Source organism: Tiliqua scincoides, chromosome 6, assembly GCF_035046505.1.
Source record: "Tiliqua scincoides isolate rTilSci1 chromosome 6, rTilSci1.hap2, whole genome shotgun sequence".
NCBI lineage: Eukaryota > Metazoa > Chordata > Lepidosauria > Squamata > Scincidae > Tiliqua > Tiliqua scincoides.
The window spans coordinates 83633747-83658854 of NC_089826.1; the positions used below are offsets into that span (position 1 = coordinate 83633747).

Sequence of the window (25108 nt, forward strand, 5' to 3'; positions counted from 1 at the left end):
TGATAAGTCATGCATACCTGTTGCGCTTTTGAGATTGCTGCTGGAAGGATACAGATTACACCAGCCTAAGTTCCAAAGTTGCAGCGGACATCTTAGGCTGGACCATATGATTGTCACACCTCAGCTAGTTCACCCATTTAAAAGATGTGGGAGTTTCAGATGTTTTTAAGCAAAGGGCCCTTCTTTTTAAAATGCACACTTCCACAAACCCCAGAATCAGCTCCACGTCACCAAGAGCGGTCGATCAGAATGTGTGATGTGTGGGAGTCACCCACCTACCAGTTCCACATTTTCCCTGGAGAGGTTCTTAATTTTTTCTTCCATTCTCTGTATACTCTGCAGCATGTTCTCACTCTTTTTGTTCAGTCTCTTGTTTTTTTCTACAAGTGGCTTCAGCTGCACTTCTGTCTCCCGAGACCGTTTCAACTAAAAGGGGGAGGGGGAAGGAGGGGGGAGGAGGAGGAGAGAGATGTAGTCTGAATAGAAGTGAATTCTTCACAGGGTCACTGTGACCTAAAATTATTGCTATCAAGCAAGCAACTTCCCTTTTGTTCTACCTGCTATCAGCTGATTATTCTGCTCCTATTTTTCTTTTATAAACACTGAACTGCAACCTACAATTTTGCAACTTTCAGTTCTGAAAATGGCAGAAAGGTGATGGAAAGGCTGTGCTGTTCAGCACCAACCCTGCCCTGTGTTGTTCAAGGAGAAACTCCATTCTGCAGCTGTTTAGACCTTCAAACTCCAACTATCAACTGGGCTGGTGTCCTCCGATTCAGTTTGATTGCAGCCATGATCTATTGCCACTCTCTCAGGGCAGTACGGCAATGTGGCGCGAAGCTCATGCCCCACCAGTTCAAGAAGAAACAGCCATGAAGACGCTCCATTAGAAGTTCTCCTTTCATATGACTTCCTTGCCAAGTTCACTATAGTTTTCCCACACGCAAGAAAATGTTATCTAGATTATTTCACCTGCCTCTCTGATTATGGGCACAATCCTATCCAACTTTCCAGTGCCAATGCAGCGGTAATGCAGCCCCAAGGTAAGGGAACAAATGCTGCCTTACCTTGAGGAGATCTATGTGATTGCCCACCACCACCACAGGATGCAGCACATACTCCATTGGCATGACTGCACCAGCACTGGCCAGTTGGATAGGATTGGGCTCTAACTTATATTATTTATCCAAAGAAGCCAGTATAGCAGGACCTGATACAGCGCAGTGGCTAGTGCTGCAATTCTATACACACTTCCTGGGAATAAGCCCCACTAAATACCATGGGACTTACTTCTAATTAGTTATGCATAGGATTCCACTGTAAGAGAATGAGCTCCCAATCAGGACTTTCTCAGTTCAAATCTCACTTCTGGCATGGACCACCCAGTAGTCTTTCCCTGGAGATCACACACACCCTTCAGCCTCTATTCTGCAGCTGTTGTATGCAGATACAGATATTTTATAGGGTCTTAACCACTGCATTAAAATAACACACATGAAGTGCTTTTCACACTTAAAAGCACTAAATAAGTGCTATGCATTATTACTATATTATTTTCTTTCCTAGGACATAAAACTGTGTAACTTTTACTATTAAGTATTCTTCACTGAAAACAGTATTTCAGTAGTCCTTGAACTGTAGAAAAACAGTTAGGATCAAAAGAACTATCAGTATACAACAGGCTTGAAACAAAAAATTGGACAAGATTGTCCTCAAACAGCAGAATTTCAAACCCAATTGCCCTCTTTGTCGTTCTCACTGGAAATGTCTTTCTAAGTCATAATTAAAAATAAATGAGGGGGAAAAATCATTTCAAAAAACACTGGAAGACTAGCTATCTTAAGCAAAAAGCAATTAAAATCACAGGAAAAGTTCTGGCTTTCTTAGTGTTAAAACAAAGATGAAGAAAGAACAGATAACCAAAAACAGAGTTATCAGAAACAAAGAATTATCAGAATTATAGGTGGTAACAGGAAGAAGAGGACAACCCACATTATTTTAAAGGTCATGTGATATGTGAAAGAGTATAATAAAAATTAATAAAGCAAACGAAGCTGACCTCAGGATTCCCCAAATCACCTTCGTTTCAATTACACTGTAATCCTTAGGTTCATTTAAGTCAGCCGAAGGGCAAAAGGAAAGCAATTAAGTCCCCTGAGCTGGTAGATCCTGAAAATATGCCAGCATCATGGGCTCAGCACCAATAACAGCAATGCAGCTCAACACCACCAGGTAGAGACCAAAAATAGACAAGAGATTGTTAAGAGAGGAGCAGGACTTAGTTTGAATCTCACAGTCCTTTATTCCTCAGTTGTGACTATACCAAGAAAAGCAATAGCGTGGGTCAAAACAGTCCCATGAACTTAGTGGAGGGTACAAAGAGACCCTTCTTCCACCAACACAGCCATGATAAAGCATAAGTTATTGATTCTTCAGTAAACCACAGCACACCAACCAAAGTATATAAATCCCAGCCAGGGGATCCGTATCAGATGATAGAGCATGCAGCGTGAGACCACACAAGAGCAGGGAAAGTAAGCTTTGGTGATGAAAACTACAGTGAATGGGCACAGGACATAAGGACAGAGTGCATTGCTTGAACAGCCAAGGGTAATACCACTTGTAGGAAAAGTACATTGCTAACACTTGTGTTCTCAGAACAGTCACAGGTACTCTGTCTCAGAACTCTGGACACAAACACTCCATGCACCATAGTGGTTCACTGCTGCAGGCAATGTAGTAGTGCCTTTGTGGTATGTGGTGGAAGAAGGTAATGTCATGGAGTTGTTTGTCCATCAACAAGCATGGCTGGGAGGGGGTGTCATTTGCACATCCTGCTGTGATAGATGTGCTTCAGCAGTTTTGCCACTGACACCACCTGGGAAGTGCCTGCATCTTACAACAATCTTGTGTGCACTCATACATTTGCTATATGGATTTTCACGTATACATAATGCAAATATTAATACCATACTTCTTTATCCATACCAAAACACTCAGCTCTATGGTCTAGGAAGAGGCATTAAGTCTGTGTGAGCCAAGACCACAATTAAAAATTGTGCCAAGTGGCTGCATACTTGTTATAGACATCTTCACTATAAGGGCTGTTTTCAGGAATGAATTAGGGGTGCTTTGTGAACTTCCTGTTGAAAAGCGGTATATAAAAACTGTTGTTGTTGTTATTAATAATAATAATAATAATAATAATAATAATAATAATAATAATAATAATAATAATAATAATAATGGATGAATGTAGTTTAAAGTGTTACTTTACTGTTTTTTTTACATTCTTATACCGCCCTTCCTCCGCGCTCAGGCTGGTGTACATGGCCGCTCCCCCCCTTTTGTCCTCACAACAACCCTGTGAGGTAGGTGAGGCTGAGAGAAAGTGACTGGCCCAAGGTCACCCAGGAAGCTTCATGGCTGAGGGGGGGATTCGAACCTGGATCTTCCAGGTCTAAGTCCACCTCGCAAACCACGACACTACCCTGGCTCTCTCTCAGTTGGTAATGTACAAGATTGCAAGCACATTACCCAACACTACATAAATATCAGAGAGCATCTTATGTGGTTGGACCAACAGAACGTCCCATTCATTACTTTACCAGTTCATTCCTTTCATCTGCTAAAAGTGTGTTTCTGTCTTCTAGTTTCCGTATTACAGCATTGAGTTCAGCTATTTTTAGCTGAAATCTCCTCATGTCTCGCTCATCCAGATGTTGCTCCTTTAAAATAAAAAGCCAAGTTAAAAGCATGGAACTGTCAACAAGTCACTTTAAAGAAAAGCTTTGAATATCATAGATACCAAATATGTGGGGCAGATCAAAATCAGAAAGCATATAACTTATATAAATGCCTTCAAGCACTTTGCATAACAGGCACAGCTAGACATCAACAGAATGGTTTTTATTTATTTATTTTACATTATTTATTTTATTTTATTTCAAAACCGCTTTACCAGGAAGGAGGCCCCCCAAGACTACCTAAAATACAAAATAAAAACATTACAGTAAAATACAAGTTTGTATTTTGAAACTGATTTATGAATGAAAATGCCACACTACATGGCAATGTCAAAACGTAATCTTCTACACTTAATCACAGAGTAAGGAAAAAAAGTTAAACTATTTACATAATTGAAACGCTAAAATAAATACACTGCAGGTTAGGAAGGGAGGTGTGCGTTTTCGTGTTTGTGTTTTAGTGTCTCTGTTGATAAGAAACAGGGGAAGGATGCTCTGTGCACCGGAGTGTGTGGATGCTATGGACGGGGAGAGAACAGTGCTGTCCAAGGCTGTGCAGACAGTTACAATCAAGTAACTGAAATCAGTGGCATAGACAAACGGGGGTGCAAAGCACTAAGTTTTGCAGGCACCTGAACGCACCCAAGAGGCCCCTCCCCTTCGGAGCCATTTGATGGGCTTTGATGCCATTTTTCTCCCTTTCAGTGGGAGAAAAACAGAGGTGAATGCAGTGAGGCAGATGCCTTTGTTTTGCTCCCCCTGCCTGGAATGAAATTATATGGCTGAAAACATATGGCTGAAGTTATATGGGTGTTACAATAACTAAAACACAGAAGACCCTTACCGGACTTACCGGACTTCCTGCAAGTTCTGTGACGTCTCCCACTCCCGGAGGAAGCTCTCTCTTTGGGCTGCCGTGATACCGCTCTGCTTCTTTCACTTGAACAAGCTGTTCGTCCAGAGCTTCTTTCTGTAGCAGCAACTTTTGTGTGTGGCCTGCCTGGACACCCAGATCTTTTTCCAAAGCCAGAATCACTCTGTCTTTCCCTTTTATCTCATCCATCTTTAACAGAGTTACAAAACAACAGCGTCACCAATTTCTCCAAGCATTTCTTCTAAAACTGAACGTTCTCTCCCCTTAGCAACACCTTCAGGTTAGCCAAACCAAGCCTAGCTTGAAGCAGTGCTGGATTTAAAGCCAGGATGCTTATTTCTACACTGTAATACCATTTTAGTTCCACTTTCTATTTGGAGTGTTCTTTTAACTCGGTACAGTTGGCACTCAGTATCCATGCTTCCATGACCCCCTGCAGAAACCAATGTGAATAATGGAAACTGGGGCCTCAAGGACCTCAAGGATACAACTGGAAATGCCTTCTTAGAAGTGTGGGAGGGATTCTATGGTGTGGGAAGACAGTGGCTCCTCCATGCCTCCAGAAGGCACCAGACCAGTGGTGTAGCTAGGATGGCTGGTGGGCACAGAGCCCTTGGTACCAAGCCTTGAGGGGTGTCCAGCCCAGGATACTTTTACAGGCATTCGGAGAAGCTGTATGCCACTCTGAGAGGCCAAGGGCTTTTCTTGCCTTTTGGTTTTTCTCAAAAAGGAGGGACAAAAGGTGAAAAAAGCCATCGGCTGCTTAGAGCGTAAGCCTTCACTCACTCACCTAAGAGTAAGTCCCACTGAACCCAATGGGACTTACTTCCGAGTAGGGGACCGCACGGTGAAGATACTTCACGTAAACAATATTTTTAAAAAATCCATCAAAATGGCATTATCAGGGGTAAAAATCATCTCCTTTTCAACGCTTCTCTTTCAAAGGTCATGTTTATATTATTTTTTGATGGTTCTGCAACAATATTTTACTTAACTCTGGCAATTCCTTGAAAAGGCTCAAGTTCCATTCTTGAATGGCACGGCATGTTAGTACCAACCAACTAAAATTTTGATGTTTATACTTATTCAGAAAACATTTAGAATTCTCCAGTATAGAACCTTAAGTGTTACTTAAGTACCAAAAGAGCAAATTAGAATTTAAATAGGGATGAAATGAAAATTTTTTTACATACACATACAAGTGTCAGAACCAACGAGATCATCTCAAATCGTTTTGCTACACAACGCAGGATGAGGCTGCAAAAACCTCATATTCGAGGTGTCCATCAGTAGTAATGAATAAAGTATAGTGATGTTTTCAAGATCAGATGGAAGTGATTGTTAGCAAGTTACCATTGACTAGACACCCAAAAATACATTCCCAAGGCATTTTGCATTGTATCCTAAGTTACTCTTGTGCAAATGGAATGCATTTGCAGCAACTGTTACCCTGCACATGCCCAATCTCGTCTGATCTTGGAAGCTAAGCAGGGTCAGGCCTGGTTAGTACTTGGATGGGAGACCGCCTAGGAATACTGGGTGCTGTAGGCTTATACCATAGTCTTTCAAGACTGAAGGTTGCCAACCATTTTTCTGTTCTCACAAGGTGGGGAATGGAAAATCACCCTCCCCCCATTCTGTTATAGCCCTCTGCACCCCATCCAGTTCTGTTCAGAGGGTCCCTCAACCTCAGATTCTTAGGGAATGCAAAGGGCTGCTATCGAAAATAAGTATGTATTGGCAACCTTCAGTCTCGAAAGACTATGGTATCGCGCTCTGAAAGGTGGTTCTGGCACAGCGTCTAGTGTGGCTGAAAAGGCCAATCCGGGAGTGACAATCCCTTCCACACCGGGAGCAAGTGCAGTCTGTCCCTGGTCTGTCTCCCTGGCTATGGGCCTTCCTTCTTTGCCTCTTAGCCTCAGACTGTTGGCAAATTGTCTCTTCAAACTGGGAAAGGCCATGCTGCACAGCCTGCCTCCAAGCGGGCCGCTCAGAGGCCAGGGTCTCCCACCTGCCGAGGTCCATCCCCAAGGCCCCCAGATCCCTCCTGCAGATGTCCCCGCATCGCAGCTGTGGTCTACCTGTAGGGCGCCTTCCCTGCACGAGTTCTCCACAGAGGAGATCCTTTGGGATCCGGCCATCATCCATTCTCACGACATGACCAAGCCAACGCAGGCGTCTCTGTTTCAGCAGTGAATACATGCTAGGGATTCCAGCACGTTCCAGGACTGTGTTGTTTGGAAAATAAGTAATGGGAAAAGATCCTTGCACAAAACTCCTTTCACTTATATGCCATAGAATTCAATCTTGATGCTAATATTTGCTTAACTGTATGCTACAAATTTCATTCCCTATGAAATCCTTTGGAGAACTAGGGGTGTAGCCAGAGGGGCTGCACTAAGTTTTCAGGCACCTGAATGTGCCGTGTCAGCGGCCCCCCTTTCAGAGCCATTCCAGGCAGAGGGAGCAAAATGGAGGAGAATGGGGAGGGGCCGCTTGCAAGGCAGGTTCAGGCACCTGCAAAACATAGTGCTTTGGACACCTTCTAGCTACGCCACTGGTTGAACTGAATTCAAAGACTCAAACAGCAGCCATAACTACTTCTGGTTTAAAAACATCTCCCTCCCCCTAAAAAAATAAAGTTATTCTGAACTTGACAGTTCCCCAACATCTCACATACAACCAATTACTTGCCTGATTGCACACATTTTGTGCCCTTTCATTTTATACACTTATGGAAAAAGAGTAAACATTTAGAAACAAGCTACTGATTTAACAGGACTTGTTCTATGGGGTGAAAGCCCATAAAAATGAGCAATACCTCCAATAACACTGGGACACCTTCCCCGAAAGTCTACATCAGTGTTTCTCAAACTGTGGCTCGGGACCCACTAGGTGGGCAAACCAATCAATCGGCAAACCATCAATCAAACTAACCAATCTAATCAATCGGCAAACCAATTTCAGGTGGGTCCCCATTCATTTCAATATTTTATTTTTAATATAGACTTGATGCTACCATTGTGTGTGACTGCATTTGGGGAAACGTTACAGATCTGTACTTTGAACAGGCTACTATGTATATGCTTTTAACAATGATAGTAAATGGGACTTACTCCTAGATAAGTGTGGGTAGAATTGCAGCCCAGGGTTGTTAAAAATGTTCCTGCTTGATGATGTCACTTCCGGTCATGACATCACTTCTGGTGGGTCCCGACAGATTCTTATTCTAAAAAGTGGGCCCTGGTGCTTAATGTGTGAGAACCACAGGTCTACATGAAACAACACTGTTGGAGATGTCAATCTAATAAGCAGGAAAGGGATGCTGCTGACTGGCCCATAATGCACTGCTTCCATTGGTTTATGGTTATCAGTCATGCCATGATAAAGACTGCTGTAAAGAATCAGAGCTAAAAGAAGCAGTGTTACAGAAGGTATGACTGCACTAGACTGTTAGATTATTTTATGCCTGATCTACTCAGCTCAAATGGTTGGCAACCTTCAGTCTCGAAAGACTATGGTATAAGCCTACAGCACCCGGTATTCCCAGGCAGTCTCCCATCCAGGTACTAACCAGGCCTGACCCTGCTTAGCTTCCAAGATCAGACAAGATCAGGCATGCGCAGGGTAACAGTTGCTGTCTACTCAGCTCAGTTAGACCATTTTACCTAGTAAGCCCCTTCTCAGATTGGAATATTCAAACAGGCGTAGAACAGGTGAATTCGACAATTGGGTGAACCTACCAGCCTGCGGATGTCCCTTTCACATTCACGTTTTATCCTATTAATCTCATCTTGGTGGGATTGGTATGCCATGCGCAAGTCGGCTGCCTTCATCTTATCTGCCTGCATGAGATTGCCCAAGGACTCTTCCAGCTGTTTCTTGCCCGACTTCAGTTCCAGTATTTCCTGCTGCATCTTGATCCGCTCGCCGTCAAATGATTTCCGGGCTTCTTCCCTGGCTTCGTTGAGCAAGGCGGTTTTCACTTTGTCCGCCGCCCCATCCCGCAGCACGTTCACCGTGGACTGTAATCGCTGGATCTCACTGTCTTTTATTTTCACCATGCGAGCCACTTCTAGCTCATGTTGCCGGATAAGAACCTCCCGGAGACCCTGAAGTTCCTTCATTTTCTCTTCGTGGAGCTTTGCCTTCAGTTCAGAGATGTAGGCCGTGTGCTTATGCTGCTCCTGTTCACGTTCCTGTTTCACTTCCTGAAGTTTCTCTCTAAGTTTTCCCACCTGAAACATTTTTTTTTAACAGCAGAACATTAGTATAAATACGTACACCCACAGGAAGTTTTGCTACACAGCAGAAGCACTAGGTGTAAAGACATCACACCTATTGCATGTCATAATGCATCCTACCAACTACCATCACTGAACAGTGACAAGATCCCACAACAGGGTTGGACCCCAGAACAAAAGTTTAAAGATGCTACTTGATTTTCAGAGTCAAGCCTTGCTAAGAACAAGAGGGAATTACAATTACATTTTCTGATTTACTACATGAGCTGCTTTCAGCCAGAAGACTCTCAATGCTGCAGACCATCAAGTAAATAAGAAAGCATATTTAAAATGCATATAGACCAGTATTTCCCAAACTGTGCGTCGGGACCCACCAGGGGTTTATGACCGATTTTTGGTGGTTCACGAAACTGACAAGCTGATAGCTGATAAGGAAAGTGCGTGTTTACTCACTAGTAGGTGAACATGCCCCAGTCCACTTTGAAAGGCAGGCTGAGGGGAACACAATCCCACCAGAATGGTCCCAATCCGATGAAAGCAGGCCCCCAAAAAAAACTTGAGAAGGAAGCATGTTTACTTGTGAGTAGGTGATAGGTGACTGTGCTTTTCTCTTATTGAAGGGGAACACAAGGCCACCAGAATGGTCTGCACCCAATGAGCATGGAGCTCAACAAATGCTTCAGAAGGTGATCCCCCCTCCACCATAGTAAAAAGGATAAAAACAGAGGCTGGAACAGCTGGTAAAGATTACATTTTTTTTAGTCTCGTAAAGCCAGGTGGGTCCCAATAGAGCGTTGCTTTAAAAAAATGGGTCCCAGCGCTAAAAAGTTTGGTAACCGCTGATATAAACCATGGTTCCCATGCACAAAGTGGCAAATTGTTTGGTTCAAATAAACCAAAATACAGTACTGTATGTGGGGAATTATATTTTCCACACATTATTTTAATTAATCATATAGAGGCAGGCCAGATTTTTTTTTTTTAAGTCATGCATTGTCCCATTTTGGCCCAACCATGTGTAAAAAATAAAAAAAAGGACATGTTAACCTACTCATCAATCCTAAGCCCCTAAAAGCCAGAACAACATAAAAAAGAAGATTTTAAGAAAATACTCAAGAGGAAATAATTTTCGAATGCCAGGTGTTTCTAAACAAAAGGAGCAGGCATCCAGAGTGCCTCTGCACAGCCTCAGTGTATAGATTCTGTGTATAGATTCACAGTCTATACTGTAGACTATACACATCTATACAGTGTATATAGATTCACAGTCATACCATACACATGGCAAAAACTCATAGAAGGTTTCTCCTAAGGGAAGACAATGCCTTACTATTTCCAGCTATCCATGAATGTGACTTGCCACCTCTAAAGGAAATCTGTACAACACTGTCAACATAATGGTGATTTACGGGTAGAAAATCGTTTTCTACAAATATCATTAACCAATTACTAAGCATATTAATATACCACTTTCAGCAAAAATTCAGGTAGTATGACGGGTTCCAAACACACCCTTGTTAATTAAGGGCACAATCCTAACCAGGTCTACTCAAAAGTAAGTCCTCTTTTGTTCAATGGGGCTTACTCTCAGGAAAGTGTGCTTAGGACTGCAGCCTAAGTTAAATAGTTGTTCTCTAACCCACAAGATCCTATGTGGAGCTGGCAAAAAAAAAAGTTCAAAATAATTAAAGCTGATAAGCGCAGGGGGTGATCTTAACTCCATAGGTACTCAAAAGTCACTGCACAGCAAGATATTGGTAGGAAAGTGGCTGAACAACAGCCAGTGCTGAGGAAAGTGGGGGAGAGAAGAGATGATTAAGACTTCACGAACCCAGTAAGAAACTCTACAGTGAGAGCTCATGTATAATATGAAATCAATACTGCTTCTCCAGTCCTCTTTATGATATTAGCTGTGCAACAAATACGAGGAGGAGTTGGGCATACTGAATATACATTTAAAATCCTGGTCTGACGGAATGGGATTATTGCTGTGCCTGTACTAACATCAAGTACGTGAGCTAATCTAATTGCAGTCATCCTTGCCTAAGCTTTTCACTTTTAAGCTCATTACGAGTACAAGAACGTGCCCTGGCCAGTCCAAATCCAAGCAAGTGCACTTCCTCTCTCCCTCCCCTTCTGCACGCAAAAGAAGCAACGTAACAATTAAATAGACAATGCAAAGCCCAGTCTTGAAATGTTCCTTTTGGGGAGGCCTCTCCACCATTCAACAGAACTGCACTCTAGGACAAAAAATAATCTATTGATTGCAATACCTTCATAGCTTCTAGTTGAAAGCAATATAAAATCTATATCACTTTCTTTGCATTGTATTTACTCATATTAAAATTTATGAGTTTATTTTTCCCCCCAAGGGTCCACAAAGCAACGTACAACAACCTTGAAAAGCAATAAAAGAAAAGCACAACATAATAAAAAATTAAAAGACACCACAACCAAGGAAAAGCCCCGTCAGCTAGTCTGCTGCAATACTTAGCACAGCGAATTTCAGCCTTTTTCATCTTGTGGTACACTGACAAGACCTAAAATTGTCAAGGTACACCATCTGTTTTTTTGACAATTTACAAAGCACACCACATTGCCTTTGGGGGGACCCACATCCTGCGATGGCCCTACTAATAAATGACCCTTCCTCAAACTCACACGGTACAACTGTGGACTATTCTCAGCACATGAATGTGACACGGAACAGGGGTTAAAAAACTGCTAATGTAGCATTTGCAGAGTACAAATGCTTCACATGTATTATCTGAAGCAGTTCTGACAACCCAGCGAAGTAAGTACAGGCGTGCGTCACTTAACAACCTTCCACTTAATGATGAACCACATACATGACGGTGGTCAAAGTTCAACAAGAGTACAACTCTTAATGAGGCAGTCAGGTCTCCCATAGCCTGCAGCAGAGTGTCTGTTTACACAACAGAGAGGCTCTTAATGCAAAGAAGAGGCAATCTGTCACCAGTAGCCTGTGCGATCACCTAGTATGTGACATGGGGCACAATCCTAACCCCTTATACCAGTGCTTTCCAGCACTGACATAAGCGCAATGCAGCTCTGAGGTAAGGGAACAAACATTCCCTTACTTTGAGGAGGCCTCCGTGAGTGACACCCAACTGCAGGATGCAGCACACGTCCCATTGGCACCGCTATGCCGGTGCTAGAAAGCACTGACAGAAGGGGTTAGGATTGCGCCCATAGAGTGTCTGTTTACACAACAAAGGCACTAGCTTGGGCTGGATGTCTGCTTAAGACATAATCACATAACAACGGGGATTGGAGAACATATCCCCGTTGTTAAGTGACACATACCTGTAAATATCCCCATGCTGCATTTGGGGCTTATTTGATTACCTAAAACCACCTAAGTGAGAATTCATACAGAGGTGAGGTGTGAACCAGGACGGTCCTTGTGAACAAGGACTTCTTCTAGCCACTATGCTACACCAACTCTTAAATCAGCTGATTTATCAAGGAGAGCAAGTTAACAGACATTGAAATCTTGCTGAAACAAGTCAGTAGGAAAGAGACTGGACAGGCCTTTTAAACTGGAATGCTCTTCTTGCAACCATAAAAGGTCCCATTCAACATACCCACCAAATACACTTAAGATGGCTGTTGACCCAGAACAGAGCTTGCCCCCAAGGATCTCAACAGATTTGATCTCAATCAAATCAAAGTAGAAGCACCCCGGTAGAAGCAACCCATCTGGCTGCAGAGTGCCAATTTTCAAAGTCAATCTTATATACAGGCCACTGTGATAGTCCCACCCGAATATGACCAAGATAAATAGCCAGATCTGCCTTCTCCAGGAAGGGCTGCAGCTGGTGCACTACCATAGATTTGCAGAAGTCATGAAGTCTGTTCACACTAATAGTTTGGAGTACGCGCTTAAAAGGGCAAATGTTTCCTATGCAGCCAAACATAAGGAAGACTTAGTTACGTTTTTGTCACAAATGTACTCAAGATGCAGAATGGTCAAACCTTCTTGTCAACTCTGTTCTTATTCTAATTTCAAGCCTATGCAATGAACTGCTCTGCACGAGAAGATTCTCCTGACAAAGAACAGTTTGTAACGAGTAGCAAGTGTCAATAAAGCAATGAATCAGTATGGACAGCTGTCTCTCTCTCTCTTTTTTTTAATGTTAACCTCTCCCATTGCAAACTGCGCTTCCATCTTCAATCAGTCCCACCCCTGGCTTTTCTGAGGTTTGAAAGTTCATTTCTTGACTTAAGCCTATGCATTACAGACGGGTTTAAGGTAATTTGTAATTTGGCTCTAAGAAATTACATAAACACACGTGGACACTTGGGCCTGGGATCACACCCAGACCATGCCACACTTCCTGTTTTATTTGCTTATTTATTTATGTTTTATTTATGTTTTATGTGAGGAAGGGGTAGGAGAAGTGAACTGTGTTCACCCCTGGATAAAACCGCATGGAAGGTGGCAAGCTGGCTCACATTTCCTGCTTTGTTTAAAGAAACAGCCTGAATAAGGACAGAGGGGGGAAAATTGGGGGCTGGACTGCCACATTTCAAGTAGTTCTGCAGTGGCTGGTCTGCTTGGAAGTAAGGGGGTTGGAGATGGGAAGAGAATCGGGTGGTGCTGGGTGGATGAGAAGGTGGCTTGTCCCCTATATTTCAACTCCATTGAAATGAACAGCTTAGGGCTCAAGACATACTGAGATTTCTACTACTTGAATCAACTAGTTAAATCATCTTCTGTACCTGCTTGAACTTGTGTTTCTTCACTGTCCAACTGGACGGTGATCTGTGCCACGTTTACATACCTTGGCTTTTTCCTGCTGATACTCTATTTGGATGCTGGTCAATTTAGACCGTAGTTCCTCATTAGCAGCTTGGACAGCTTCCACCTCCATGTCAGACTTCTCTCCCTTTGCACGATTTTTCTTCGACATAGCTCGCAATAAGGATGTTTACATCTACACAGTACCAGTAGCCAAGTAGTTCTGTACATTGAGTATTAAATAGTCAAGCAGCAGTCAGCGCCATCCCATATATAATCCTGTGTAGTCATAATTAGTGTCCTTCATATTCTATAAGAAAAAAAGAAGAACAGGTATCAACTACTTGATCAAAGAAAGCATCAAAACAAATACAGTGGACACAATCCAACCAGGTCAAATACTATGAAGTTCCATTAATTCCAATGGGGCAGATATAAGCATGCACTTAATTTTCCCACTGAAATGAATGGGGCAGGACACTTAACTTTGGCTGGATCATTCCTCCCCCTTGTATTTTTTTAAAAATATACAAGAATCAGTATTTCAACAATTATACAGGTGGAGCCTATTTATGCGCGTGAGTTCCGTTCCCTGACCCCCCACGATTAAGAAAAAACGTGTTGTGCTAAATTGCATAGAGTTATGCACATACGCTACAGCCTGATACTTGGGGATGGAAGGCAGCAGTTCTCAACAGCCTCCCCCTCCTCTGCTCCATACTCAGCGCTCCCCACTGCCAACTGTCCCCACTTCTTTCACAGGTGGGATGCTGAGCTTTTAAGAGTCCAGTCCCATGCATTTCTACTCAGATGTAAAAGTGTTACTCAGAAGTAAAAGTTACTCCCAGGAAAGTGTGTGGATCGGATTGTAGCCTGAAAAGCCCAATCCTATGCCTGCCTACTCAGAAGTAAGTCCCATTCTAGTCAATGGGGCTTACTCCCAGGAAAGTGTGGATCGGATTGTAGCCTAAACCTCATGCTTTGCTTGCGCCTCCATACGGCTCCATTTGCCACCACCACCCCCCGCCGGAAATGGCTCCAAAGGGAGGGGCCATTCGTCCACCTCCCTGCCAGGCTGAGTGCTCTGCTCCCCCTCCAGCTACACCACCGGATGATGGTCAACCCTTTCCTGGCATACCTGTTTCCCCCACCCCTCCCATGTTTTCCCCTCCCCTTCAGCATTCTAGACCTGTGCTTGCAAACTAAGCGCAGGTCTGTATATCTACAGAAGAAAAAGCATCTTACAGAAAGAAAGCTATTTTCAGTAGCACTGTGAAAAGCAAAACATTCCCTAAGTCATGGAAAGAAATATCCCTTTCATTTTGCTGCCTGAGTATTTCTGTGCAGTTGCTAGGGGAGTTATTGAGATAGAACACTGTGATGGGCAGAGGAGTTGTGAAGCAACCATAAACTTGAAACACATGCGTCAATGTGTCAATTGACACATGTGTGTCAATGTTCACATAACACCAGAACCAGGGGACATCTACTAAAATTGAGTGTTGGGAGAGTTAGAACAGACAAAAGAAAATATTTCTTTACTCAGCGTGTGGTTGGTCTGTGGAACTCCTTGCCATAGGATGTGGTGATGGCATCTGGCCTGGATGCCTTTAAAAGGGGATTGGACAAGTTTCTGGAGGAAAAATCCATTACTGGGTACAAGCCATGATGTCTATGTGCAACCTCCTGATTTTAGAAATGGGTTATGTCAGAATATAAGAACATAAGAACATAAGAACAGCCCCACTGGATCAGGCCATAGGCCCATCTAGTCCAGCTTCCTGTATCTCACAGCGGCCCACCAAATGCCCCAGGGAGCACACCAGATAACAAGAGACCTCATCCTGGTGCTCTCCCCTACATCTGGCATTCTGACTTAATCCATTCCAAAAATCAGGAGGTTGCGCATACACATCATGGCTTGTACCCCATAATGGATTTTTCCTCCAGAAACTCGTCCAATCCCCTTTTAAAGGCGTCTAGGCTAGACGCCAGCACCACATCCTGTGGCAAGGAGTTCCACAGACCGACCACACACTGAGTAAAGAAAGATTTTCTTTTGTCTGTCCTAACCCGCCCAACACTCAATTTTAGTGGATGTCCCCTGGTTCTGGTATTATGTGAGAGTGTAAAGAGCATCTCCCTATCCACTCTGTCCATCCCCTGCATAATTTTGTATGTCTCAATCATGTCCCCCCTCAAGCGTCTCTTTTCTAGGCTGAAGAGGCCCAAACGCCGTAGCCTTTCCTCATAAGGAAGGTGCCCCAGCCCCGTAATCATCTTAGTCGCTCTCTTTTGCACCTTTTCCATTTCCACTATGTCTTTTTTGAGATGCGGCGACCAGAACTGGACACAATACTCCAGGTGTGGCCTTACCATCGATTTGTACAACGGCATTATAATACTAACCGTTTTGTTCTCAATACCCTTCCTAATGATCCCAAGCATAGAATTGGCCTTCTTCACTGCCGCCGCACATTGGGTCGACACTTTCATCGACCTGTCCACCACCACCCCAAGATCTCTCTCCTGATCTGTCACAGACAGCTCAGAACCCATCAGCCTATATCTAAAGTTTTGATTTTTTGCCCCAATGTGCATGACTTTACACTTACTGACATTGAAGCGCATCTGCCATTTTGCTGCCCATTCTGCCAGTCTGGAGAGATCCTTCTGGAGCTCCTCACAATCACTTCTGGTCTTTACCACTCGGAAAAGTTTGGTGTCGTCTGCAAACTTAGCCACTTCACTGCTCAACCCTGTCTCCAGGTCATTTATGAAGAGGTTGAAAAGCACCGGTCCCAGGACAGATCCTTGGGGCACACCGCTTTTCACCTCTCTCCATTGTGAAAATTGCCCATTGACACCCACTCTCTGCTTCCTGGCCTCCAACCAGTTCTCAATCCATGAGAGGACCTGTCCTCTAATTCCCTGACTGTGGAGTTTTTTCAGTAGCCTTTGGTGAGGGACCGTGTCAAACGCCTTCTGAAAGTCCAGATATATAATGTCCACGGGTTCTCCCGCATCCACATGCCTGTTGACTTTTTCAAAGAATTCTATAAGGTTTGTGAGGCAAGACTTACCCTTACAGAAGCCATGCTGACTCTCCCTCAGCAAGGCCTGTTCGTCTATGTGTTTTGAGATCCTATCTTTGATGAGGCATTCCACCATCTTACCCGGTATGGATGTTAGGCTGACCGGCCTATAGTTTCCCGGGTCCCCCCTCTTTCCCTTTTTAAAAATAGGCGTGACATTTGCTATCCTCCAATCTTCTGGCACCATGGCCGTTTTGAGGGACAAGTTGCATACCTTAGTCAAGAGATCTGCAACTTCATTCTTCAATTCCTTAATAACCCTTGGGTGGATGCCATCAGGGCCCGGTGACTTATTGATCTTTAATTTATCAATGAGGTCTGAAACATCTTCTCTTTTAACCTCTATCTGACTTAACTCCTCGGTCAGGAGGGGCCGTTCGGGCAGCGGTATCTGCCCGAGGTCTTCTGCCGTGAAGACAGATGCAAAGAACTCATTTAATTTCTCTGCCATCTCTAAGTCTCCTTTTATCTCCCCTTTCCCTCCCTCACCATCCAGAGGGCCAACTGCTTCTCTGGCGGGTTTCCTGCTTCTAACATATTTGAAGAAGCTTTTATTATTCCCCTTAATGTTGCTGGCCATGCGTTCCTCATAGTCTCGCTTGGCCTCCCCTATCACCTTCTTACATTTCTTTTGCCACAGTTTATGTTCCTTTTTATTCTCTTCATTAGGGCAAGACTTCCATTTACGGAAGGAAGCTTCCTTGCCCTTCACAGCCTCTCTAACTTGGCTGGTTAGCCATGCGGGCACCCTCCTGGATTTAGTGGAACCCTTCTTTCTTTGCGGTATACACCTCTGCTGGGCCTCTATTACTGTTGTTTTAAGCAGCCTCCATGCACTCTGGAGAGACTGGACTCTTTTTACCCTCCCTTTCAACCTCCTTCTAACCAGCCTCCTCATTTGAGGGAAGTCCGCCCGTCGGAAGTCAAGGGTTTTTGTGAGAGATTTGCCTGGTATTCTTCCCCCAACGTGCACGTCAAAACGGATCGCAGCATGATCACTGTTCCCCAATGGCTCAGTAACGTTTACATCTCTAACCAGGTCCTGCGTACCGCACAAAATTAAATCCAGAGTCACCTGTCCTCTGGTGGGCTCCGTGACTAGCTGATCCAAGCCACAGTCATTTAGCACGTCAAGAAATCCGGTTTCCTTATCGTGACCAGAACACAAATGCCAGATGCAAGGGAGGGCACCAGGATGAGGTCTCTTGTTGTCTGGTGTGCTCCCTGGGGCATTTGGTGGGCCTCTGCGAGATACAGGAAGCTGGACTAGATGGGCCTATGGCCTGATCCAGTGGGGCTGTTCTTATGTTCTAATGAACTTGCATTTTGGGTCCTTACAGCTGCTGGCTTAGGCAGTGGAGTAGCTAGAGGGGGTGCAAAGTACTAAGTTCTGCAGAGAGCCTCTCTGCAGCGTGCAAGCACCCCCCCCCCTCCACTTTGGAGCCATTCCAGCAAATGCCTCCGTTTTGTTCTCCCTGCCTGAAACTGCTCTGAATGACTTAGTGCAACACACCCCCTGCTTTACCACTGGGCTTAGGACAGGATATAGAAGATCACTTCCCGATGAGTCCTGACAGATTCTCATTCTAAAAAGTGGGTCCCAGCGCTAAAAGTTTGAGAACCAGTGCACTAGGAGAAGAAAAGTTCCCTGGCTGGAGGAGTGAGCACTGAAGACTTATAGCATTGTTTTTGCAATGTCTGCTTTATTTACACAATATATAAGTCCAGTAAAGGGGAGGGGGCACATCCCTACATCAGATCCCTGGATTGAGGCATCCTGTAGCCCATGGCACTTCCCAGCCTTCAAGTTAATTTCACTCTTTATTCCAAGTTGGAAAACTGTTGCTTTTGTTTTTGTACATACATTAGCCCCTCTTTGTAACTTGGGGAGTGCCACCTCCTCCAAACTCTGATGCCCAGCGCTCCAATCTCTAAACCATTAACTTTTACAAAGGAAATGTCAATGGAGTGTTCTGGTCCATCATTTAATAATCTCCCTAACAGAGAAACGACTGACCAGTTGATATAACCACTAGAAATAAAGAAATGTTTATGAAGAAATCTGTCTTAGGCATAATGTATCTTTCCTGTTTTACAACAAATCTTCAAAGTTAAAGCTGATAAAGATATACTACCCAAAAGATGAGTCTATATGTGGCCTCAACTACCACTACCTTTGGATTATTATTAAATTCCATAATAAAAGGATTAGATTTTTGCCTTAAGTACAGGTGTGCTCCCATATCCGTTCCAGACCCCTCTCCCCGCATGGATATGGAAACCACGGATACAGGTAAAGGTGAGTGAAAACAGTTTTATTTTTTCACAGATTTTGGTTTTTTCCAAAGTTAGAAGTGCAAAAAGCAGCATTAAGTGTTTTCATTCCAAGGGTGCATTTTTATAAATGCACAGATTATAATAGGTTTAAAAGTGTACTAGGTAAGTGAGATAGATTGTATAGAGACAGCAGATGCCGCCACAGGTATATAGAGGTGTTGGAGCCCAATCCTAAACATGCCTACGCAGAAGTAAGTAAGACCCATTATAGTCAATGGCGCTTACTCCCAGGTAAGTATATATAGAATTGCAGCACATCATTAGAGAGGTGTTTTCACAGATTTCGGGTATTTTTTTTTTATTTATTTTTTTGGTTTACAAAAATGAGAAGCACAGAAAGTGGTGTTATGTGTTTTTACTTCATTATCACAAAAAACTCCACCTCCACCTGCAGGTGCAATGTTCTACATGACCCCCAGCCCCACCACATCCATTACTTTCATTAACAAGAGGTCATGTTTCTGCCTTTTATAGACAGTACAAGAGGAATGCAACAAGTAGGCAGGGAGTCTGCATGCTAGGGGGAAGAGACTAAGCGATCATTAATGGTCTGTTAATGTTCCGTGTTCCCCTAGCATGCAGGTTGCATGTAACCTTGCCACTTTCCTCTTATAGTGTCTGTAGAAGCAAGAAACATGACTGCTTGTTGATGAAGAAAATGTAAGGTTATGGGCATAAGAGACCGCAAATAACTCAAGCTGCAGATATAGGATCCATGGATTTGGGGGACACCTGTATACGCTCTTTCTTCTGTCAAACAGCTTGGATATAAACTAAGCATCAGTCAGTTAATATTATAAGTATTACTCAGTATCATGAACTCATGTTTTAACATTAATGATATTTATATGTTGCTTTTCAACAAAATACGCTCTCAATGCAGTGTACATAGCAAAGGAATAGGAACATGGCTATGTGACAGCAGACTTTCATAGCTCAAAGCGCCCAAGGAATTGTCTCTAGAGAATGTCAGACAACCTACATTTCCTGCTTCACTTCTCATCCTTGCATAATATCAAGTGACTGCATGAGTAAAGTACTATTTGGAGAAAGAAGGATGAAGAAGAATAGCATTTCCACTCTTAATGGGTCAGCTCCCTTTAGCTCAATCTGGAATGGGTTTGGTAGCAACAGCTGAGCCAGAATTCCCCATTTCTAGGCAGTGAAAATAGGGATGCAATTTTTGCAGTAGGAGGGGGGATTTTCAGGGCCAGGGCTTACTGACAAAAAAAGTGCCCATTGGCCACCTTTTCTCATCAGAACACTCCTTGGCGATGATGGTACTCAATGAAATAGGTCTTTCATTTTTCCAGAAGCTCTTAGAGGCAGGACAGAAGGTGATGGCCACCAGGAGGTCCATCACAAAATTGGGGAAAGTAGCAAAAAAAGAGATAGAAGTCAGGAAAAAAGCCAGCTCCACCTTTCGCTCTTGTTCCTACACCACATCATGGCCATTCTTTTCGAACTCATCTCAGTTTCAAAAGCAATCCACCAATGGGCAGGGAGATGGATGCTGAAAAGTCTAACGCATCTTGGGGTCACAGAACTAATGCTACAATTATAGTGCACCCCCAGTATCTGTGGATTTGGCGTCCGCCTCTTTGACTCACCACACCTCGGTGGAAGGTTAAGACATGCCAGTGTTCCAGTTTCTCTCAAAAGGTCTCTACTGCAGGTAAAATCTCTTTAAGGTAGATTTTTGCTCACTGTTTGCAAGCGATATTGTATACAGTTGCCTGCGGCCTTTTGTGCTAATATATAGCAGGATGTCTTGCAGATGAAAGATTCTTCAGGGTTATTCTAATAACAACAACAACAACAACAACCAGGTATTTATATACCGCCTTTCTGGTCATTGGTTTACTCCTCTGACTTTATTCGAGGCGGTTTACATAGACAGGTGTTTCTAAATCTCTCAAGGGGATTTTTACAAACGTAGAGGTTCTCTCTTTCAAGAACCAACATTTCAGAATGGATCTTCCTGGTTTGGTCTCACTTCTGGCCTCCAGTTCTCCCACACAGGCTGACAGCAGCTCCATCTCTCACATGGAGGGCTGCCAAGACGCTTCTTGCTCACACCAAGAGCAGGTGGAATCACTCAGCTGGGCTTGTCAGCTGGGCTTGTCCTTGGAGTAAGGGTAGTATAAAAATGTGAAAAATAAAAAAAAATGAATAAATAAGACTAACAAGGACAAGACCTTGTCCACGTTTACAATCTAAATAGTCAGCTTCCACATGGCTTGGGTGGAGTGGGTGGTGAAAATTCTTTTGAGCACATGAAAAGAGTTATTTTCCCCCCATACAGATAAGTAACTAGGGCCGAGCCTGAGGGGCACTGCTCCGGGCACAACACCAAGAGAGGGCGCATGATTGCCCTAGTAATGGTGGAGACACTGGTGGCTTCCTGCCTCCTGTTCCTTCTCCTGTGGAGCTCCCCTTGAAGGGGGGAAGAAACAGGAAGCACAAAGCAGCCACAGTGGCTGCCCCTCTTCTGAGAATAACCCAGAAGTGACGACATGTGATGGGCACCAGGACAGCGCATTACACCTCTGCCCTATACATTATATCAGGGCGCTCCTGATATAGGCGCATTACACCTCTGCCCTACACATTATATCAGGGCGCTCCATACCCTGTCCCATGGACCAGATCTGGCGCACAGCCAAATTCATTTCCCAGGTGAATGGAACGCTTTGTTCATGCCACCAAACTGTACGCCAACCAGCCACTTCTGGGGTCAGTTGGCGCAGCAGGCTTTATCGCCGGCTTTCTGGGCAGAAGCAGCTGGTCTGCATGCAGTTTGGGGGAGATCAGCAAGGAGGCTCCCTGGTGAAACGTAGCATTCTGTTCTCACTGGGAGAGCCTTTTCTGAGATGCAGCAGCCTCCAGCTTGGAGATCGCTGCATTATATTAGTTCATAACACTGGGTATTGGGGGAACGTCTCAAAGTGACCTTCCCAGCATTCCAGAATCAAGAAAGGGCAAAAGGAAAGAGCACAGAAAGGAAGAACAAATCTGAATTCAGGGAAATATCAATATGGTTTTACTAAAATACAGCATTAAAATAAGATGAAACATGAACAAGGTCAATATCCATGAAAAACTCCTGTACCAGCAAATATCCTTCAACCACCATAAACTGAAAGCTTCTACTCATGCACATAATTTTCCACCTTCATCCCCAAATCAATTCTCTCCGCGCTAACCGCCACTGGAAAGACTATTAACAACTAGGTCACTGCATCCACCCAATTCCCAAAGCAACAAAGGTATCAGACATACTAATTTCAGAAGGTCACAAACCCAGTAAGTGCAGAAGCGGAGCAAAAGCCACATTTAAAAGAAAGACACTACAGCACACCTCTATAATTCTCATTATTATCCATCTGCATTTCTGTTTGAGGAAATAGACACTGTGAACAGGGGTGGAGCTGAACATTGCGTTTCAGGTCAGTCAAAAATCTGGCTACCTTCATGATTTGTCCAACTAAAATACGAAATGGGCAGCCTAACCCTAAGGGTGATGAGTGCTGGGTGTTACAAAAGTTCCCTAAAGTACCCAGAGAGTAAGCAACACCAACAGGAAGGCTTGCGCTGTCCCGTGGGCACCGCATCCCACCAGCCTCTTGCCAGAGCTGGTAAGTGCTGTGCTGGATAGTGGAGGGAGGGTGCGATACAAGGACATCTGCAAGAGGGATCTGAAGGCCTTAGGAGTGGACCTCAACAGGTGGGAAACCCTGGCCTCTGAGCGGCCCGCTTGGAGGCAGGCTGTGCAGCATGGCCTTTCCCAGTCTGAAGACACACTTGGCCAACAGTCTGAGGCTAAGAGGCAAAGAAGGAAGGCCCATAGCCAGGGAGACAGACCAGGGACAGACTGCACTTGCTCCCGGTGTGGAAGGGATTGTCACTCCCGGATTGGCCTTTTCAGCCACACTAGATGCTGTTCCTGAACCACCTTTCAGAGCGCGATACCAGAGTCTTTCGAGACTGAAGGTTGCCAACTACTAGTGGGGAGAGGGTGGGACAGCGGCGGAAAGGGGGTGTTTTGGGGTGGGGGTGGTTCAGACCTGGGGGGAAGACGGCAGAGGGAGCCTCCGCCATATCCCAACCCCCATCTGAGGCCCAAAAGCCCTACGTGAGCCTACTCAGTTCTGCACCGGCGAGTTAGCTGTTGCAGAACCGAGCAGCTCCAAGTAGGCTGGGGTTCTACACAGAGTAAAGGCACAAACGTTCCCTTACTCCAAGGAAATCTCCTGTCTGCTCAAATCCAGCACTGGGTACAATGTGGGCCCTGTGAGCCCTCTGTGCCAGCGCTGGATGTGACTGGGCTGTAAGGCAAATAAAAGAGAAAGTTTACTTGCGTATGAAATAAATTTTTAACAAAACTGAATGCACACTGCCTACAGCATGCTAATGGATTTGCCTGAAAAAATTATACTTACTACACCTTAATATACTGTCAAAATTACTGCACATTGTTTACTTTGCACATTTAACATTTGTTGTAAGCCGCCTTGAGTCCCTTTGGGGAGAAAGGCGGGGTAAAAATAAAGTTAATAATAATAATAATGATTATTTATTATTATTATTATTATTATTATTATTATTATTATATGCAACATATAAAAATAATAATAATGATTATTATATGCAACAAACCAGAGGGAAAAGAGGGTCAAGATCCAAGACTTATTCACCACACTTTTTTCCTTCCCTCACCATAAACAAGGAATGAGCAGATCCCCCCCCCCCAATTCCACTCCATAATTCTTCAGCCATTCCATGATGCCAACCACTCCGCTTCATTTATCTTCTGGCAAGAAAGGAAGACTTCAGAATATTGCCAAGAAATTTTATACATACAAAAGATCCTTTTTACCCTAGATGAAAAAGAAGTTTATTCTTTTTTGTGAGCGTGTGACCTTTCTGCGAGAGCACACCAGAAGAGCAAGGAGGACGCTGGTTATATCATCATCATCAATAATCTCACTTCCTTAAAAACTAAACATTTTTAATCTTTTAGGCAACAGAAAAACCGAACTCAAAAGAATTGTTGTCCTTTTTCATAAAGTGGGGTCCCAAGGTTGGAAACAAATGTAGACTAATGACATGTCAAACAGGATGGCAATGTTCAGTCAATTAATTGGTTAACCATAGTTAATTAAACATATTTTGATAGACAAACCGGTGCCCCCAATTAATTGGTCAGCAGAATTTTTTTTTAATGCAAGCACTTACAAACATAGCAAATGGCAAGAGTCATTTTAAAGACAGGCATTTTTCTCCTGTGTGTTAAAGAGCGGGGTGCCTCTAAATTTTTAAAATTCTGCCTGCTGTGAATCAAGTATGCATCATCTAAAAATATAGAAAATGTATTGCTTATTCTTATTAAATTTACAACTTTCCTCATATGTTGAATTATGAACAGCTATTAACTGACTAAAATGTATACAATTTATCCACGAGTCTCTTTAATCAGGTGACAACCCTAATGTAAAGCAGATTTATGAACAGAACACTCCTAAACAGACCTCAAATTAGCAGGAACAGCTTCCCTATAAATATTAACAGGAAATGCAACAAAACAACAAATCAAAGCTACTTGTTACAGATGTCCTTATTTTCAGAGCAAAATTATCGGCTGTGACACTTTGGAAAATTACGGTATTAAGAACAAAAGCTTTATGCAGCTCCATTTCAGGATTTTCACATCTAGCAGCATAGCGCATTCAAAATGCAGACTCTCTTTTTGCTGACCGACATGCAGTCTTCAGGTTTCCACAGCATTTTTCTGCAACTAGATGTGTATATAAAGCAGGCCTTAAATTATGCAGAGCTCAGCTCTCGCACCCATAGGAAAGCTTTGGCATCATGTTGTGCACATGGCAGAGGAATATTCAGTCTGAGAAGACCAAATGCACAGGCCTCAAACAATTTATTGCATTAATTTTTTTAAAAGTCAACATTTCACAACATCAATAAAAATAACACCAGTTGTTTAATACCTGTTTTTTATTGTTCACATTTTTATACCACCCTTCCACCAA

General features: G+C 43.6%; 1 protein-coding gene and 1 pseudogene across 2 annotated transcripts in view; one reads left to right on the forward strand and one right to left on the reverse strand.

The window, feature by feature from the left end:
* The window catches only part of JAKMIP1 (janus kinase and microtubule interacting protein 1), a 57507-nt gene extending 43706 nt beyond the window's left edge, over nt 1–13801 (reverse strand). Inside the window, exons 1-5 of one of the 2 annotated variants that reach the window (XM_066631747.1) lie at nt 13673–13801; nt 8364–8858; nt 4600–4809; nt 3609–3728; nt 280–426 (exon numbers count right to left, since the gene is read on the reverse strand). In XM_066631747.1, the coding sequence (XP_066487844.1) occupies nt 280–426; nt 3609–3728; nt 4600–4809; nt 8364–8858; nt 13673–13801 (1101 nt within the window). The remainder of the gene's footprint in view (nt 1–279; nt 427–3608; nt 3729–4599; nt 4810–8363; nt 8859–13672) is intronic. The other variant, XM_066631748.1, reaches the window with a different exon arrangement.
* On the forward strand, nt 6052–6171 carry LOC136656436 (5S ribosomal RNA; annotated as a pseudogene).
* Nucleotides 13802–25108: the final 11307 nt, after the last annotated feature.